At 34.3% G+C, this 17,920-nt stretch overlaps 1 protein-coding gene and 1 long non-coding RNA gene across 2 annotated transcripts; both read left to right on the top strand.

The window, feature by feature from the left end:
• Nucleotides 1–2,773: 2,773 nt before the first annotated feature.
• Nucleotides 2,774–3,604, top strand: LOC126892002 (uncharacterized). Its single transcript, XM_050661406.1, has one exon. The coding sequence runs from the start codon at nucleotides 2,774–2,776 to the stop codon at nucleotides 3,602–3,604; it is 831 nt and encodes a 276-aa protein (XP_050517363.1).
• A 12,212-nt stretch (nucleotides 3,605–15,816) lies between these two features.
• LOC114327041 (uncharacterized) lies at nucleotides 15,817–16,775 on the top strand. Its single transcript, XR_003651940.2, has 2 exons — nucleotides 15,817–16,276; nucleotides 16,333–16,775. It is a non-coding gene; the product is annotated as an uncharacterized LOC114327041 (long non-coding RNA).
• The last annotated feature ends 1,145 nt before the right edge of the window (nucleotides 16,776–17,920 follow it).

The following is a 17,920-nucleotide window of genomic DNA, read 5'->3' on the forward strand; positions in this document are numbered from 1 at the left end:
AAATAAAATTCGTTGTTCTAATTTCTGAACTGTATTAAAACGTCAAAATTCGATAAAACTAAAAAACTCTACAGCGTAACCCAGAGAAACTCATAGGTTAATAAAATATTGTTGAATTGTTTGCTTACCATGATCCAAGGATGAGTTCTAATGAGTCCACCGCAAAATTTTTTATTTTTTTTCAGTTCGTGTTAAAATTTCAAACGAATCGGTCGTGTATCGAGTGAGAGTGAAATTACACAGGTTTGTATAGTCATTAATGGACAATATTAATATGGATAATGATATACCTCCTGAACCACCAGAACAACGAAGGCGAGATTATGTAAACAGAATTGGAAACACAAGGATTAAGTAGTATTCAGAAAAATACGCAGGTAACGGAAAACCATGATAATAATAAATAGTCAGAGGCTCCGGTAAGTCAAAATAATACTTATAATCAAAATACAGTAATATCAAAAAGATTTAATTTTACAAATAACAGTCATTTAGGTGATGTAAATACCACTCCGACTGTAAACAACAGTCAGATAATTAAGAACTCAAACAAAAACTTGTATACTGCAACCGAAAATGGACTTTTTATGTTTATATTGAAACTAGCAAACATCGGATATTTACATCGTATTAGTACAGCAAAAATTATAAATATTGCGGTTCCGGAGATTCAAAATAATATTAATCAAATAATCGTTATAGGTAGAAATAATGTCAGAAACTTTAGCTATTAAAAATTATAATGCGTATTTACCAAATTTTCTTATTTAAAAAAAGGGCGTAATTAAGTTGGTAGATAAAGATTTAGATACAAAAGAGTTGAAGTCAATAATTAACCAAGATACGGATACAATATTGATGCTATAGACGTCAAAAGAATAAATAGAAAGGTTATAAATTCAGAAGGAAATGCAAATTTTGTTCCTACATCTACCATAATTGTTACATTTAAAGGGAAAATTATGCCAAATCAGGTAGTTATAAAATAACTAGTGTACGAGGTAGAAACGTATTAACCGAGATTAATTCAATGTTTAAAATGTTTACGGTATGGACACATTGGTTCACAGTGTAGAGGAACAGACAGGTGTAGGTTTTGTGCTGGAGAACATGAGAGTTTAAAATGTTTAGATAAAGAGTCGGTAAAATGCATATTATGTAACGGGAATCATTCCGCAACAGATATAAGGGCTGTGTGCCCAGAAAGAGAAAAACAAAAGAGTATTAAAAATATAATGAACGTAGAAAAAATATCTTATTACGAGTCTAAAACTAAATATCAAAAAAATTTCTCATCGGCAGTAAAAAATAATCAAATATCGAATAACAAAACGTAGAAGAAGAGAAAGTGTAAATTCGATAACAAACGACACGACAACGCTTGAACAACGTAAAGAAATACTAAGTAAACCGAAACCACAATCACAATCAGCATATAGTAATTTTCATAATGTTCCACAGTATCATAATATTTCATCTAATTTACAAATAAATAAAAAAAATGTATGTGATAATATTTTGGAATGCTTTACAACTATTCTAAATAATTTAAATAAATCTTTAGAAGCAAATACATTGTTAGTTTTAAAAAATACTATCGAGAAAATTCTTACTAGAAATGGCTAATATAAATTTCCTACAATGGAATGGTAGATCAGATTTATCAAATAAAGGTTCTTTAGAGACATATCTTTTTGACTAGAATATATCTGTATGCTTTTTTCAGAAACTTGGTTTAAACCAAACATAAATTTTAAATTCACAGGGTACCTATAATATTTTTCGAGAAGATAGAAATGATGGATATGGAGGAGTGGCTGTACTGCTAAGAGGTATTGGTTTTTCTCCATCTCCAGCATTTCATAAAATAAATAATGTAATGTGCAAACAGGTAACCATTCACTTAAATTTAGGAAAAAAGATAAATATACTCTATTTATGTAAAACCAGGGTTAAATATATCTAAAAATGATTGCCAATCTTTTTTTAATAGTTTAAAAAAATATTTTTAGTTGGTGGAGACTTTAATAGTCACACTATGGCTTGGGGTTGTAGTACTACGGATCGAGCGAGTAAAAATCTATTAGAAGCATGCGATGAGAGTGGTACTGTATATTTAAATACTGGTAAAGAAACGGTCTTACCAAGGCCGGGATTTTTTAATAAATCAGCTATAGATATTATCTTTTGTACAACCGATATTGCCCATTTATTTGAATGGGATGTAGACGATACAACACTAGGCTCAGATCATTATGTAATTTGTATGAAAATGAATATAAACGTTAGTGTAAGTAATATAGAATGTAAAACTAATTGGAAAAAATTGAACGTTGATAAAGCAGCTTAGGAGATTTTTTCCTCCCATATGGAACAGTATGCACAAACTCATAAAGGCAGCCACATATATACATACCAAAATTTTATAAACATTGGTCGAATCAGGAATGTAGTAGGGCAGTCGAAGAACAAAAGGTAGCATTATGACGGTACAAGAAAAAAACAACAATGGAAAACTACATTAATTATAATAAATGTGTAGCCCAAACGAAAAAAATTATACAACAGAATAAAAGGAAAACGTGGAAAGAATTTTGCATGTCTTTAAACAGAAACACAGATATTAAAAATATTTGGGGACAGGTTAAAAAGCTAAAAAATGTGTACAAACCACCAATAAATTAAACAATAGAAGGGAATAATACAATTAAAAAATTTAAAAATAAACTTCCTAAGAGATTATTCCAATTACCCAACACGTATTAGAGATGTGATGTTTAAAGCTGATATTAAAGACCTATCATCGAATGCTTATCAAATCTACATCGATGCTTCCAAAAGTACTAAAGGAACAGCATGTGCAGTATACGATCCTCAAACCAATGAGAGTAAGATGTTTAAATTAAACGCAAATAGTAGCATATACTCAGCTGAACTAATACGCATATTAGAAGCCCTAAAATACTGCCATCTTCCAAACAAGACAATTTATATTTTCTCTGACAGTAAAAGTGCTTTGCAAAAAATTAAGCACCTTCAATCTGCACCTAAAATAAATTATATCATCTTAGAAATCTTACAAAAAGCTGAAGAATTAAATAAAAATTTCAAAACAATACATCTAATATGGGTCAAAAGCCATTGTGGAATACTGGGCAATGAAACAGTTGTTGTCTTAGCTAAAAGGGCCATACACGAAGGAGAAGGAACAAAATACAAATGTACAATAAATGAAATAATAACAGTTATTAAAAACGTTTGGAAAACAAAATGGGAAGAAGATAATAAAAACAATCAAAAAGGCAAACATTACAAAGAAATTCAAGAAAGGATTCCCCAAAAACCAAGGTTTATAAAGGGGAATCTTTCCAAAAATGCAATAAGAAAAATTTGTCGTTTGAGGATTAATCACGTACCTGTTCCCAAATTTCTATTTAAAATTCGTTTAAAAACCGATCCATATTGCAAATGTGGAGAAATAGGAGACGCAGAGCATCAAATATTAAATTTCTCACTAATACAAGCTCAAGTGAAAATCTTTTTGGACAAAATATGTAAGTTAAAGGATGTCATACATCCAATTAATTTGAAGTTCTATGGTTAACTATCTGTATTTAGAAGCATATAAATATTGTAAAAAAATGTAAAAACAGTGAAATAAGTAAAAACAATGAACCATTAAGAAGACGGATAACCTCCGAGATGTTGAATTGGGTTTTAGTCTTACCGTAATGAAAAAAAAAACAAAACAAAAAGCAAGAAAAAAAAACGAAACAAAAAAAATATCAAAAAAAAATAACAAAACAGGAAAAAAAAATTGAATATAAAAAATGAATTATATTATAATGAAAAATAGAAGTTAAATGTTAATGTATAATAATAATAATAATAATAATGATATGATATACTTATATGATATGATATGATATACTTAGCAGACCACCGCTACCACGAATAAACTCTTGTAAGAGACTAGGTGCCCTGTTACAAATTGTGAATACTGAGTCCTACCCAATTATATCGTAGAAGCCCACACATTGGAGTATCTGCATATGCTAATCTACTGTGCAGCTACAGCAATTGCCAATGTAATGGGCGTTAAGATCAGAACACGACGGGGTACTAATAACGGAAGGACTGGTAACAGAATTGCACCCTGGGAAAAAAGACTTCTCGGAAAAATTGAATTACTGCGTAGGGATATTGGTCAAGTCACAGAATATATAAGAGGTGTTACAAGTAGAAAAGTCATTAAAAGAGCTGAAGAAATAATGCGGAGCACTGCAAGATACTCGAGATACGATCCAGAAAATAACACAGCCCAACAGTGTCTGGATACGTTAAAACAAAAACTCTCCGTCTATTCAGGACGATTAAGAAGGTATAAAGTTAGTAACAGCCGAAAATGTGACAATGCACTTTTTGAGAACTCTGAGAAGGCGTTCTACCGAAAACTCAATTCCACCGTAGAAAGTGTCGACAAGTCTTACCCAAGCCAAGAAGAAATTCATGAGTTTTGGGGAAATCAACTTTCCACACCAGCTGCTTTTAACAACAATGCTGGCTGGATAGAAGATACGACGCACAACTGTCACCACTACGTCACTGCTAACTACGAACCATTCACGACTGAAGAACTCTCAAATGTCATCAAAGAGCTTCATAACTGGAAATCTCCTGGACCAGACGGAGTTCAGAACTTCTGGCTTAAAAAGTTTTGGAGTATTCATGAGTGCTTATCAACATTAATTAATCATGTTATTTCTAATCCGCAGGAATTACCATCATTTCTAACTCAGGGAACTACTTATTTAATACCCAAGGATCAAAATAACACCCAAGATCCATCCAAGTACCGCCCAATTACTTGTCTTCCAACTTTGTATAAATTGGTCACATCCTGTGTAACCCGGCGTATCTACCAACACTGTGCTCTAAACAATATCATAGAGTCTCAACAGAAAGGATGCGCTAAGGGTTCCATGGGTTGCAAAGAACAGCTTATCATCGACTCAGTCATTTCTAACCAGGCATTCACTAAAAAAAGGAACCTTTTTACTGTTTTTATTGACTATAAAAAGGCCTTTGATTCAGAACCGCATGAATGGCTAATAGATATATTGAAAATATACAAAGTAGATGATAACATAGTGACCTTTTTAAGGCATATAATGAGAGATTGGAAGACTAAAATTCACCTCCAAATACCTGGTGAAAACAATATCGAAACCGAAAATATCGCAATCAACCGGGCCTATTTCAAGGAGACTCGTTGAGTCCATTGTGGTTCTGTTTAGCTTTGAACCCCCTTTCCCAACTATTAAACTCCACTGACTCAGGTTTTAGCATTAAAAGCAATAATACTGTGGTAGCGAGCTCAATCATCTGTTGTATATGGATGATTTGAAATTAATGGCTTCCACTCGAGAACACCTAGAAGAGATGCTAAAAACTGTAGAAACATTTTCTAATGATATTAGTATGCAGTTCGGTCTAGACAAGTGCCGTGTTTTGAATATAGTCAGAGGAAAGGTACAGCCCGGTGGATTCGATATGCAAAATGGCCAGAACATCGAGGCCATGGGCGACAACGATATGTACAAATATCTTGGAGTAAAGCAGGCGCGGAAAATTGACCATAAGCAAATGAAAACTGAGATAACTACTGAGTTTATAAGAAGGGTAAAACAGCTGCTTCGTTCACAGCTTAACAGTAAAAATTTGTTTAAGGCTCTAAACACCTACGCTTGTTCCGCGCTTAGCTATTCATTTGGTATTGTTAAGTGGACAAAAACGGATATAGAAAATCTTCAGCGAAAAGTACGAACACACCTCACAAAGGCACAAAAACACCACCCTAAAAGTGCAGTAGAACGAACGACATTACCCCGGTATTTAGGAGGAAGAGGACTTATGGATATAGGTGAGCAATTAGATAAACAAATTGCTAATTTAAGAACTTATTTTCAGATGCAGGCTGAGACATCTACTCTACATCGCGCTATCTGAGCAGTAGATGACACAACACCGATCAAACTGAGGGAAGCAGAACTGCGCATAAACCACCTTACTAAGGACGAAAAAGTGCACGCCTGGATGGGTAAACCTTTGCACGGGCGACATCCCAATGAGGTCAGCCAAGATTATGTCGACAATATAGCGTCGAACTACTGGTTGACATCAGGAAAGATGTTCCCTGAAACGGAGGGTTCATTACTGGCCATTCAGGATCAGGTTATACCAACCAGAAACTACCTGAAATATATCATAAAAGACCCCCAGGTTCAAAATGACAGATGCCGATATGGATGTCAAGCCCAAGAAACCATCCAACATCTTACAGGGGGCTGCCAGGCATTTGCTGCAACTGAATACAAGGAACGGCATGACGCAGTGGGAAAAATCCTTCATCAAGAGATAGCTATCAAGCTGGGACTTCTCCAAACGGACCATCTCCCGTATTATCAATATGTCCCTGAGAGTATGCTTGAGGATGGCAACTACAAGCTATACTGGGACCGCACTGTGCTCACAGACCAAACAGTGGCACATAATAGACCAGATCTCGTACTAGTTAATAAATTAACAAGACAAACAACACTAATTGATGTGGCGATACCTAACAACAATAATCTACGTAGTAAATTCACTGAAAAGATCGCCAAGTACAGAGATCTAGAAATTCAAATACGAAGGCAATGGAGAATGCAAAATACCCAGACGATACCTATTGTTATATCTACTACTGGAGTCATTCCGAAGAACCTCCTCGAAAGCATAAAAAGGCTGGGTCTAAATGAACATCTTTACAAGACCATGCAGAAAGCTGTACTACTCGCAACGGCCAGATGTGTACGAAAATTTTTGGGAGATACACCTGCATACCAAGTCACCTAGGGCTCGATAACACGGAAAGAGTCCCACCAGAGCTCAATCCTTTTGATACCGTAGGTATCTGGGATGAGTCAATTTTCCCCTTAGAGGGAGTGTGAGCCGTATGGCTAAATCTGGATGATATGATATTGTAATGTATTAATAGTGAAGGAAAATAAACATTATGTTTAAATAGAGTAGTTGAAATGTATGTAAAAATGAGCAAAATCGGCTAGATGGGCGAATGGACCCTAAGGTCCGCAGTCATACAAACCCAAGATAAAAATATTTTTTTTTGAATTTTTTCTTGAATATTCTACGAATTGCACTGAATATGCCTATTTAAATTAAAATGAATACCAAACTTTAAAAAAAAATGTGATTGAAATATTGATTTGAACCCCTACGGCCCCCCTTAATGATAGCTATGACACGATTTTGTTAGGCAACCTATTAGAAATATTTGTCTATGTATGAAATTTCATAAAAAAATGTTTCATCCGGCAAGCAATGGGTACAGATCGACCTATATTCGGATCTTGACTATGAGAACAATGATGCCGCTGTGATTTGTTGGAAAGTAAAGTTTTTTGTGATATTTCAAAAGTTTCTGCTGACATTTCTAAAGTTGCTACGGATATTGTTTCTTTAGACAATAAACTTTCTAACGATATTTCTTTAGATTATGTAAGTATCACATACAGTCGGAAAAATGAAAGAATACCCATAAACGATCACATAAATCACTTTTTTGTATTTGCTGTCTTTTTCTATAAATAACAAACGTTTGTTATAGAAAAAGACATAAAATACAAAATAAGTGATTGATGTGATCGTTCATGGGTATTCTTTCATTTTTCCGACTGTAATTAACGATTATGTATCTTTGTTAAAAGAACAAATTAGCTGCCGGAATTTCCTCTTTTGAAGAAAAGATAAAAGTAATTGAAAATAAAATGGAGAAAACAGGGACAACAGGCAGAAAAATTCGCGATGAAAAACAAAGTATCTGGCCTCTGTTGGAATAAATTTTAACCACTATAAGAGGTATAAACAAACCAGAAAATTGTTGATTTGAATGGAATTTGGTAACTATTAAGAAAAAAAAGTATTATTTAATAAAAAGAGTACATTAAAATATTTTAAATCAAATCGGTATTGTTCTATTCCTCAAATGAATGTTTGTTTATACCATTTATATCGGCAATTTTCCTGCATTCGACCTGCCCCCTATATTTCTTTTCAATCGCGAATACCATAAATTATAGTAGAGATAAAAGATAAAAGATAAAATACACATACCGGCAAAATTAGCCGAACACGTTAAAAATGAGACATGTTTGATGTCTCTTATTTCATAAACCAGTGGTCCGATTTGAGTGATACTTTTAGTATATTATAGCCTTATTTTTTAAGAATATCGTTGTAATAATATTGTTGCTAGACAGGTAAATACCATTTTATACCGGGTGTACCAATCATACTGTGTTTTTTACCGGGTGTACCAATCATACTTTTCTCCCCTACTATGAGGATTTATTGATAAAAAACATGGCTAGTTGTTAAAGCACATAACTTTTTTATTTTCCAACATAAGCAAATGAATCAAAAAAGAAAATGTTAAGAAAGCATAATTCTACAATCGAGTTTTAATTTTAATATTTTATATATGCTGGGATATTCCACAGGGTGTTCCGAACTTTAAGAAAAAACACAGTATGCTTGTTACACCCGGTATAAAATTACGTTTAACTGTCTAGCAACAATATTATTACACCGATATTCTTAAATAATAAGGCTATAACATACTAAAAGAATCACTTAAATCGGACCACTGGTTTATGAAATACGAGACATCAAACATGTCCCATTTTTAACGTGTTCGGCTAATTTTGCCGGTGTGTGTAGATAAAATAGATAACAGAGAGCAAAGAAAGCAAAATATTTTAATCAGATTAAATGTATCCGAGATGAAAATAATAAAATACTAGTTCACGAAAAGGATGTCAAAAAGAGATGGAGAAAGTACTTTGACAGCTTGACAGCTTATTAAATGAAGAATTTGACAGAGAGCCTGTAGAGTCAACCGAGACAGTAACAGCAATGGTCACCAAAATAACAAACGATGAAGTGGCTCAAGCGCTTCAAAAAATAAAGAAAGGAAAAGCGGTAGGACCAGATGATATTTCTGGGGAAGTATGGGGAGCATTGGGAGAGACAGGAACAAGGTGGCTAGCAGGTTTGTTTAATAGAATTATGGAAGTTGGACAAATGCCAGATGAATGGAGAAGCAGTATACTAGTACCTCTCTACAAAAACAAGGGAGATATACAACAATGTACAAACTACCGGGCTATAAAACAGCTTAGCCACACCATGTAAATATGGGAAAGAGTAATTGATAGACGGATACGTCATCCTCATCAGTGGAATTACAGCCCTTTATGAGCCAAAGCCTTCTTCAGAACAATCCTCCATTCGCCCATGTGTCTGCCAACTCTTCTCCATGCTCTAATTCCAATAGATTTTAAATCAGTTTCTATGTTGTCTTGGTGCCTAAGTCTCGGTCTTCCTCTTGCTCGTTGTCCTATCGGCCCTCTTCGGTCGAAAACTTTTCTGACTATGGCATCTTCCTCTCGCCTGATTACATGACCTATCCATCTAAGGCGTGCTACCTTAATGAATTGTACAACGTCAGGTTCTCCAAAATTTCTATACAACTCAAAGTTGTAACGCCTGCGCCACAAACCTTGTTCTTTTATGCCACCATATATTCGTCTTAAAATTTTTCGCTCAAAACGTTTGAGCAGTTCTTGGGTCATTCTGAGTAAGTGACCAAGTTTCTGAGCCATATGTTAGCACTGGTTTTATTAGTGTTTTGTAGACAGTCAATTTAATTTGTCTATGTATTTTTAAGGCCATCTGTCTTCTTAAGCCATAGTGGCACTTATTAGAGAGCCCTATTCTTCTTTTAATTTCTTCACTGACATTGTTATCTTTAGTTAGCAGCGAGCCTAAGTATATGAAGGTGTCGACACCTTCCAGTTCTAGATCGTCAATTATTATCCTTGTAGGTGTCGGGTTGCTTGACCTAGTGCAACACATGGGTCTACCCCAAAATCCCGACAGCCAAGATCCCGCCAGCCACAATCCCGACGGCCAAAATCCCGACACGCCAGAATCCCGACAGGCCAAAATCCCGACAGGCCAGAATCCCGACAGGTTTGATAAGTTTCTTTTTAACATATAATTATATTTATTTCTTGTTTTTTGTTTATGGCCATCTGTTTTTTATTTCTTGTTACTAAACAAAAGTATTTTGTATTAAAAGTATTAAACAAAAGTCGGAATTTTTACTTATGCGAGGATTGTTGCCTGTCGGGATTTTTGCCTGTCGGGATTCTGGCGTGTCGGGATTCTGGCGTGTCGGTGTTTTGGCCGTCGGGATTTTGGCTGTCGGGATTTTGGCTGTCGGGATTTTGGCTGTCGGGATTTTGAACATTTATATTTAGCCCCATTCTCTGTGCAGATGCTCTTAACGACCGAAATGCTTCAGTCAGATATTCTTTAGATCTACCTATGATGTCTATGTCATCTGCGTGTACGACAATTTGTACTGATTTGTTAAAAATAGTACCATTCGTATTAATTTGGGGCTCTCGAATTATTTTTTCCAATGCCAGGTTAAATAAGAGACACGATAGTCCGTCACCCTGTCTTAGTCAATTTTTGCAATGGAAGGGTCTTGAGAAATCGTTCTGGATCTTTACCACGCTCTCTGCTCCTGTGAGCGTAAGTTCAGTTAATTGGACAAGATGAAGCGGTATTTTAAATTCTACCATAGCAAGTAGAAGTTTACCTCTATTAACTGGGTCGTATGCGGCTTTGAAGTCAATGAATATGTGGTGGGTGTCAACGCCGAACTCTAGGGTTTTTTCAAGGATCTGCCTCACTATAAATATCTGGTCCGTTGTTGATTTATTAGGACAGAAACCGCACTGATATCCTCCTACTATTTCTTCAGCGTAGGGGAGAAGTCTTTTGTACAATACGTTGGACAACACTTTATATGCCATACTGAGTAGAGTGATGCCTCTATAATTATCACACACCATCATGTCTCCCTTTTTGTGTAGAGGACACCCAACTTCCAGTCTGTGGGTGTTTCTTTATGTTGCCAAATTGCAGTTATCAGTTTATGCATGTGTTTCAAGAGGGTGTCGCCGCCGTTTTTGAAGGGTTCAGCAGGGAGATTATCCGAACCGGGGGCTTTGTTATTTTTAAGTGTTAAGATGGCTTCTCTAATTTCTTCTTCGGTGGGGAGTGACTGCCGATCATCTTCATTAATTTGAAGCATGGGATCCTCTATCTCGCCATCTTCATAATTGCCACTAAGCAGTTCTTCAAAATGTTGCGCCCATCTGTTTAGTATATGTTCCTTGTTACTAATTATAGAGCCGTCCCTATCTTTACAGGCTATTATTCTGGGTTTGAAGTCTTTTCTGCAGCTATTTATCTGTTGGTAGAATTTTCGTATGTCTTTTCCATTGTGTTAGTTAACAATTTCGTTTAGAGCGTGTTCGTATTGTTCTTCCTTTTTTCTTCTGAACATTCTCTTTTCTTCCCTAAACGTGTAGACAGATACGTGAAGAGACCGAAATATCCGAGAATCAATTTGGCTTTATGCAGGGCAGATCAACAACAGATGCAATTTTCATTATAAGGCAGTTGATGGAAAAATACAAGAGTAAAGAAACAAACGCTCATATGTATTCATTGATCTTGAGAAAGCATATGATAGAGTTCCTCGAGAGATTCTGTGGTGGACACTTAATAAGAAAGGAGTCCCTGGTGAATATGTTAAGATTGTGAGGGATATGTATGAGGGAGTAACGACTAGGGTTAGGACAAGTGTGTGAGAGACTGATACATTTCATGTGAAAGTAGGATTGCACCAAGGCTCGGTGCTTAGTCCGTATGTATTCTTATTATTTTTGGACCAGATAACATCGAGACTACAGGGTAACATTCCATGGTGCTTAATGTATTCTGATAATGTAGTGTTAGTAGGAAATAATTAAAGAGATTTAGAACAAAAACTGAAACAGTGGAGACAAGCTCTGGAGGAAAAAGGTTTAAAACTTAGTAGGACAAAGACAGAGTATTTCCAATGTTCATTTAAAGATGGAGTTACTACAAATAAAATGGTATCTCTGGATGGTGAGCTGATTGTAAAAAGCAATAGTTTTAAAGTAGTGTAACAATGCCGATTCCCGCTCACTTCGTGGTGGAGGCGCAACATCGTGAGCCAGAATCGGCATACCGATTCCCGCTCACATGAGCCAGAATCGGCATACCGATTCTCGCTCACCGTGGGAAAATTCCGGTCCAGAATCGGCATACCGATTCTCGACCATCGTGATACCTATCCATCAGGGTCCTTGGCATCGATGAATGTAGAAGAAGTAGAAGAAGTTAAAGACCAACAATGACCAGAGGATCGTAAGAAGATTGTTGATTTTGAAAAGGCAAGAGGCAACATGTGAAGTACATGACAATGGCCATTCTGAAAGTATATAAAAATGCTATATAATCATCGTCATGACAATGGCCCATTCTGAACATGTATAAAAATGTGAAATGCTATATAATCATCATCATGACAATGGCCCATACTGAACATGTATAGAAATGTGAAATGCTATACGATTATCATATATAGGGCTGAAAATATAATATTTGTACAAAATTACGAAAAATCAAATATTTTGAATTATTTACAAAAATATTTTTTAAATAACAAGTTGTTGTTTATCGACATTCCGGATGTGGATGGTTGATAAGGAAAGAGTGCAGACGATATTTTTGCAACAACAGGAAACCGCTAAAGATATGACAAACCACAATGCTAGAAGTCCGGATGTAGTCAGATGATAACATGTAACCACAGATATTAGTATTATAAACTGTTATCAGTTTCCGGTAACCACAATAACATATTTTTACAGGAAATGTGTTATCGTGGTTAACGGAAAAATATGGTATTTTACGGAAACTATTTTGCAAAAACAAATCCTTGGCATGTGATCACGCTCTGCCTACGTGGAGGGGTTCGCCTATAAATATAGAACCAAACAAGCATACAGCACAGTCGACATCTGAAAGTCTTACAGTAAGTCATAACATAAGTTCGCAGTGCAGTGAAAATAGTGAAGCAAGGTAAGCTATTTGTGCTGTTATTTTTTTAAATATGTATTTGTGAATGTATTGTGTGCCTGTTTTCATTTGTTAAATATTTTTATGTATTTATTATATCCTTTTTCATTGTTCAAAACATTTTCCCAGCCGCTATTTTTTATAAGCCTTGTTTTCCTCTTTCCGTATTTTGATTTCACGTAGTATAGTGTTTCTCTCTTTTCATATTCTGATTTCATTCAGTATTTTATTTAAAAAATGTTTACTTTTTCGACTTCATGTAGCGTCTAACATAATTCACAGCTTTTCTCTCTCCTCCTAATCGTTTAATGCATCTCCACATTTTCGTTAAAACAAATAGAGAAAAATAGAAAGTTTTCGTATTTTTGCAGATGGATCTAACCAAAATAAACAAATTCTCGCTTATTGCAGAGAGAAATCCTGTCCAAAATTTGAGGGACCTACCTGTCGACACTTCATTTATAATTTACTCAGCGAAAATAGTAAAAAGCAAGTTTGGGGAGGTTGTATTGCTTGAACTAGAAGAAAGCGTGGTTTTCCTACCGGACAGAGTGACAGTAGACTATAAGCCATTTGTGCAAGAATTTTCTAGTCAAAAATATTCCCTAGTCTACAAAGGCGCCATCAATATTGGAAAGCAACATCCTGCATCATCTTTTGAAGTTATTGAAAAGTAGAAGCAGTACACCATCCGGACAACAGTCTAGCTTTAGAGGTATGTACTCTTCGTCCTTTTTGCTAAATATTTTATTCTTTCAATTCTCTTTTGCTAATTATTTTCCAATTCCGTTTTGTAATGTATTTCATGCTATCTTGCAAAATAGTTTATTTTCCCATTCTCTTTTTGTCAATTATCTTCCCTCCATCTCAGACGGATCTTGTCAATTTATTTATTTTTCCATTCTATTTTTTGACAATTATTATTTTTCATTTCAATTTTGCCATGTATTTTGTTCTCTTTTGCTAATTATTTTGCGAAATATGTGTGCTATTAATTTTATTCGTACAATTCTGTTATTTTATATAGATTATTCTTCAATTATTTTTTTTATCAATTATCTTCTTCTATTCAATTTTTGTCAAGTATTTTATTCTGTGCTGACAATTATTTCATGTTGAATGCATTAGACTAAAACAAATGTTATTGTAGGTACATCCGCTGTAAACTAACCCTCAGCAAAAACTTCAAGCTAGCAACAATCATCTCTCTGAACCAACTTCAAGCTAGCAACAATCATCTGGAACAACATCATAGCATCTCTCTGAATCAACCTCAAGCTAGTAACAAAAATTGGTGAGTTTTCATTATTAAACTTTATTCAATAATTATGAGTGACATAGGTGATCTTAGTAGCGACATTGTACAAAATTTGGTTAAAGCGCGAGACATTCTGTTTCAAAATTATACACCGCGAGAAGCAAATATTTGGCTAAAACATATTAAGAGGCATTTAACATTGTTTAATAAAGCTATTCGGTATGGAGACTTGGACGTACCAAAATTACGACAATTACAAACAAACGTTGGGCATTTAAAAACAGTCAAATTAGAAATTCAAAATTTTTCTCAACACGTGGGTGGGGGCCTTAATAAACATAACAAAGTTAAATGGGAGGAGGTAACTTCATCATTTGCAAGTCGGGTTAGAACGGGAATAATTATTAATTTGGCTCATAAGGACGTAATGCAATTTTTCGGTGATTGTTTTAAGCTTTTTAAAATTAGAATTAAAAATATTTTAAAAAAATTTAATGTAATAAAATGTAATACCGCATTTTATGGAGAGTTTATAAGAAAAGCAAATCAGGGGGAAAATAGCGAATTTACATATTTTAACACAAAAAATGAAATCATAGACGCAGGAACAGACTTGATGTTGTGGTTCCACTCTAACGTAATTGATAAAATTATGGCGAAACTATCAGAGTTTGAGGAAAAGGGTTCAGGGTGGGCTTTTCAATAAATAATATCTTTGGAGGTTAATATTAACAAATATGAAATCGGGAATGGGGCTTCATCCTTCATTAAGCTACCGGATCAAATCCGAAATAAAAACGCGTGTATCAATGTAAAAAACAATGATGAATGATACTCCTTTTTTGGAGTATAGTGTCAGCGCTGTATCCTGCAAAAGCGAATTCAGATCGGACTAGTTCGTATCCACATTACACAACAGTCTTAAATGTTGATGGTGTGGAAACACCAATGAATATTGGAGGCATTTCGAAATTTGAGAAACAAAATGGTATCTCTGTAAACGTGTATGGGTTGGAAATGAATGTCGCTAAAGAAAAAACATTTTACGTAACAATACCGTTAAGGTTGTGTAAAATTAAATTAACTAGACATGTAAATTTGCTGATGGTACAAGATAAATATTTTCCAAAATTAAACGATTACGAGGCACCTATTGAGGATAACGAAATTGTAGATATCAAATACCATTATTGCATGATAAGGAATCTGTCTCGGCTTTTATCTAGTCAAGCAGGCAATCATAAACATAAAATATTTGTATGCGATAGATGTCTAAATTATTTTAACAGTTTTGACAGACTAAATGATCATGCAAAATATTGTGAGAGAATCAACGACTGCAAAGTTTCATTTCCACCATATCAACATGTTGAATTTAAAAATCATGTGTATAAGTAGACAACACCTTTTGTTGTCTATGCAGACTTTGAAGCAATGCTACAAAAAATTTAAAATGGACCGCTTAAAAGTAAAACAATTAAGCATCAGGAGCATAAAGCCTTTAGCGCCGGGTATTATGTCAAATGTTCTTACGATGAATCATTGGTCGCGTTCACCAGAATAATCCGAGTGCAATCCGATTAATTTGCGCTGAAACGCTGACAGTTTTTTTACTAGTGAACGACTGACGTTTGACATTCGATTGAGAGTGTTCTGTGTTCCATTTGTTTATGTTTTTATTCTTTGTTTATATAATTTATAACCTAGACAGTTTTGTTTTTAAATAAAACTGAAACTGTCTAAACTAAAATGGATAATATTCTTGAAGAACTTTTGTTTGGGGACGAAATTAGCAAATGCCGTTATACATTTAGCAGATGTACCTACCTCAAATTATTCCAGAAGGATGAGATGAAATTAAATATATATAAACCATAATTCAATATCCAATTTAGAGAACATTTTCATATGTCCAGAACTACTTTCCAGGTAAAATTGTATAACAAATTAATAACATCATGTATATTATATTGTTATATTTCCAGGAACTATTTAATTGTATTGGTCATATCCACCAATTTGAAAACAGAATAATTCTATTGGAAAAAATTAATGTTTATGATGTCGATGCTAAGTAAACCAGAGAATTTGTTGCTGGGGATACGTTTGGTTTGCCAAAGAGCTCTGGACATAAGATTTTCACCCAAATAATATAGAATTACAAAAAATTGGAAATAACTAATCTTGAATATCAATGTGTATATTGAGTTTAATTTTATTGTAAATATTCTATAATATAATTTTATTGTAAATATTGTATTAACACATTTGTGGACATATCTTCATATGCAGACAGTAATTTCCCTTTGTAAGTACATGCATATTAGTCGTATCTGCGAATGGGTTAATTGTAAATCGTAATCAATAAAAATTTTTTGTGAATCAATAAAAAACTGGTTTGTTTGAAAATAAATGTAGTACAAATGTGGTCATAATATTTATTTTCATGCTTAGATAAAAACTAAATGTATTGTAACACAACCTTTCATATATCTTCCTCCTCCAGTGTTAAGCAGAATTTGTTAACAAGAATTGTCCCTCCATTCTTTTTTTAATAAGAGGAATTTCTTCCTTAGCGTTCCTAGTATTTGGTTGTGGCTCTAAAATTGCATTTGTTTCACTGAGAGCATCTAAAAGGTCTCTCAATCCTTATTTCGTTTGACATAGCCATACTCGTAGAAATAATTCTATCTGTATTGATGGTATTATCAGAGAACAACGAACACATGGTGGTCTTCAGAGTGCTCCCAACCAACAGTACCTTATGCTGCTGCGTTTTCTTTTACTGTTTTAACCCTTATCCGGGCAAGTGGGGCTCAATAGGCCCGAAATGCCATGTCTTTTATATGGAAGTAAAATGTCTTGCCCGGATAAGTATTAAAGTGAGCTTTCTCGTTTCAGAATTTTTTATCGAATACAGCTTCAAGATAACGTAACCATGCAAAATAATTATTTTTTCCCTTTATAGGATGCCAGCAACAACTTTGTAATGTAAGATTGCTTGGAAATGTGCTTCTGTATGAGCATCATAAAGGGATGTCTACTGCATTCCCAGTTTATCTCAAGAGTTAGTTGGTTGTGATCAAAGAATCGTATTAAAAAATAGATATATCTCCCTCTAGTTCTTTTTTCATAGTACTTATATTAAATTTGGATTATGCCTAATTCCATGAAATGACAACAAATAATATGATTGTAAATAGTTTTGAAAAAGCTGTTTAAACTGTATAATTAAATTTTTTTTAAAACGTCTACTTTTAAAAATTTCGTACCTAGGCCTGGATCCCGCATACCAAAAAAAAGTTGATTAATAGCAAGCTCAAATTTGTTAATAGCTTAACGGTGTCTAGTTGGACACACTTTGATGTATAGAAACACTGGAACAGGGGAAGCCTTAATTGTGGAACGTGCCATCCTGACAAGTTTATGATTGTGAAAACTAGCAGGTTGTTTTTAAGTTTATTCAATAGCAAACTTTGTATATTATAATATATGAAAAAATTTTTGTCCGAAAAATATGTTGGGCAGTTGGCTGAAAGACTTTGGTCGATGGCCTTTTGGTACATTGTATCA

This window comes from Diabrotica virgifera, chromosome 1, assembly GCF_917563875.1.
Source record: "Diabrotica virgifera virgifera chromosome 1, PGI_DIABVI_V3a".
Taxonomy (NCBI): domain Eukaryota; kingdom Metazoa; phylum Arthropoda; class Insecta; order Coleoptera; family Chrysomelidae; genus Diabrotica; species Diabrotica virgifera.

Excerpts from the sequence above, each read along its gene's own strand:
- LOC126892002 (XM_050661406.1), top strand. The coding sequence starts at position 2,774 with ATGTTTAAAGCTGATATTAAAGACCTATCATCGAATGCTTATCAAATC.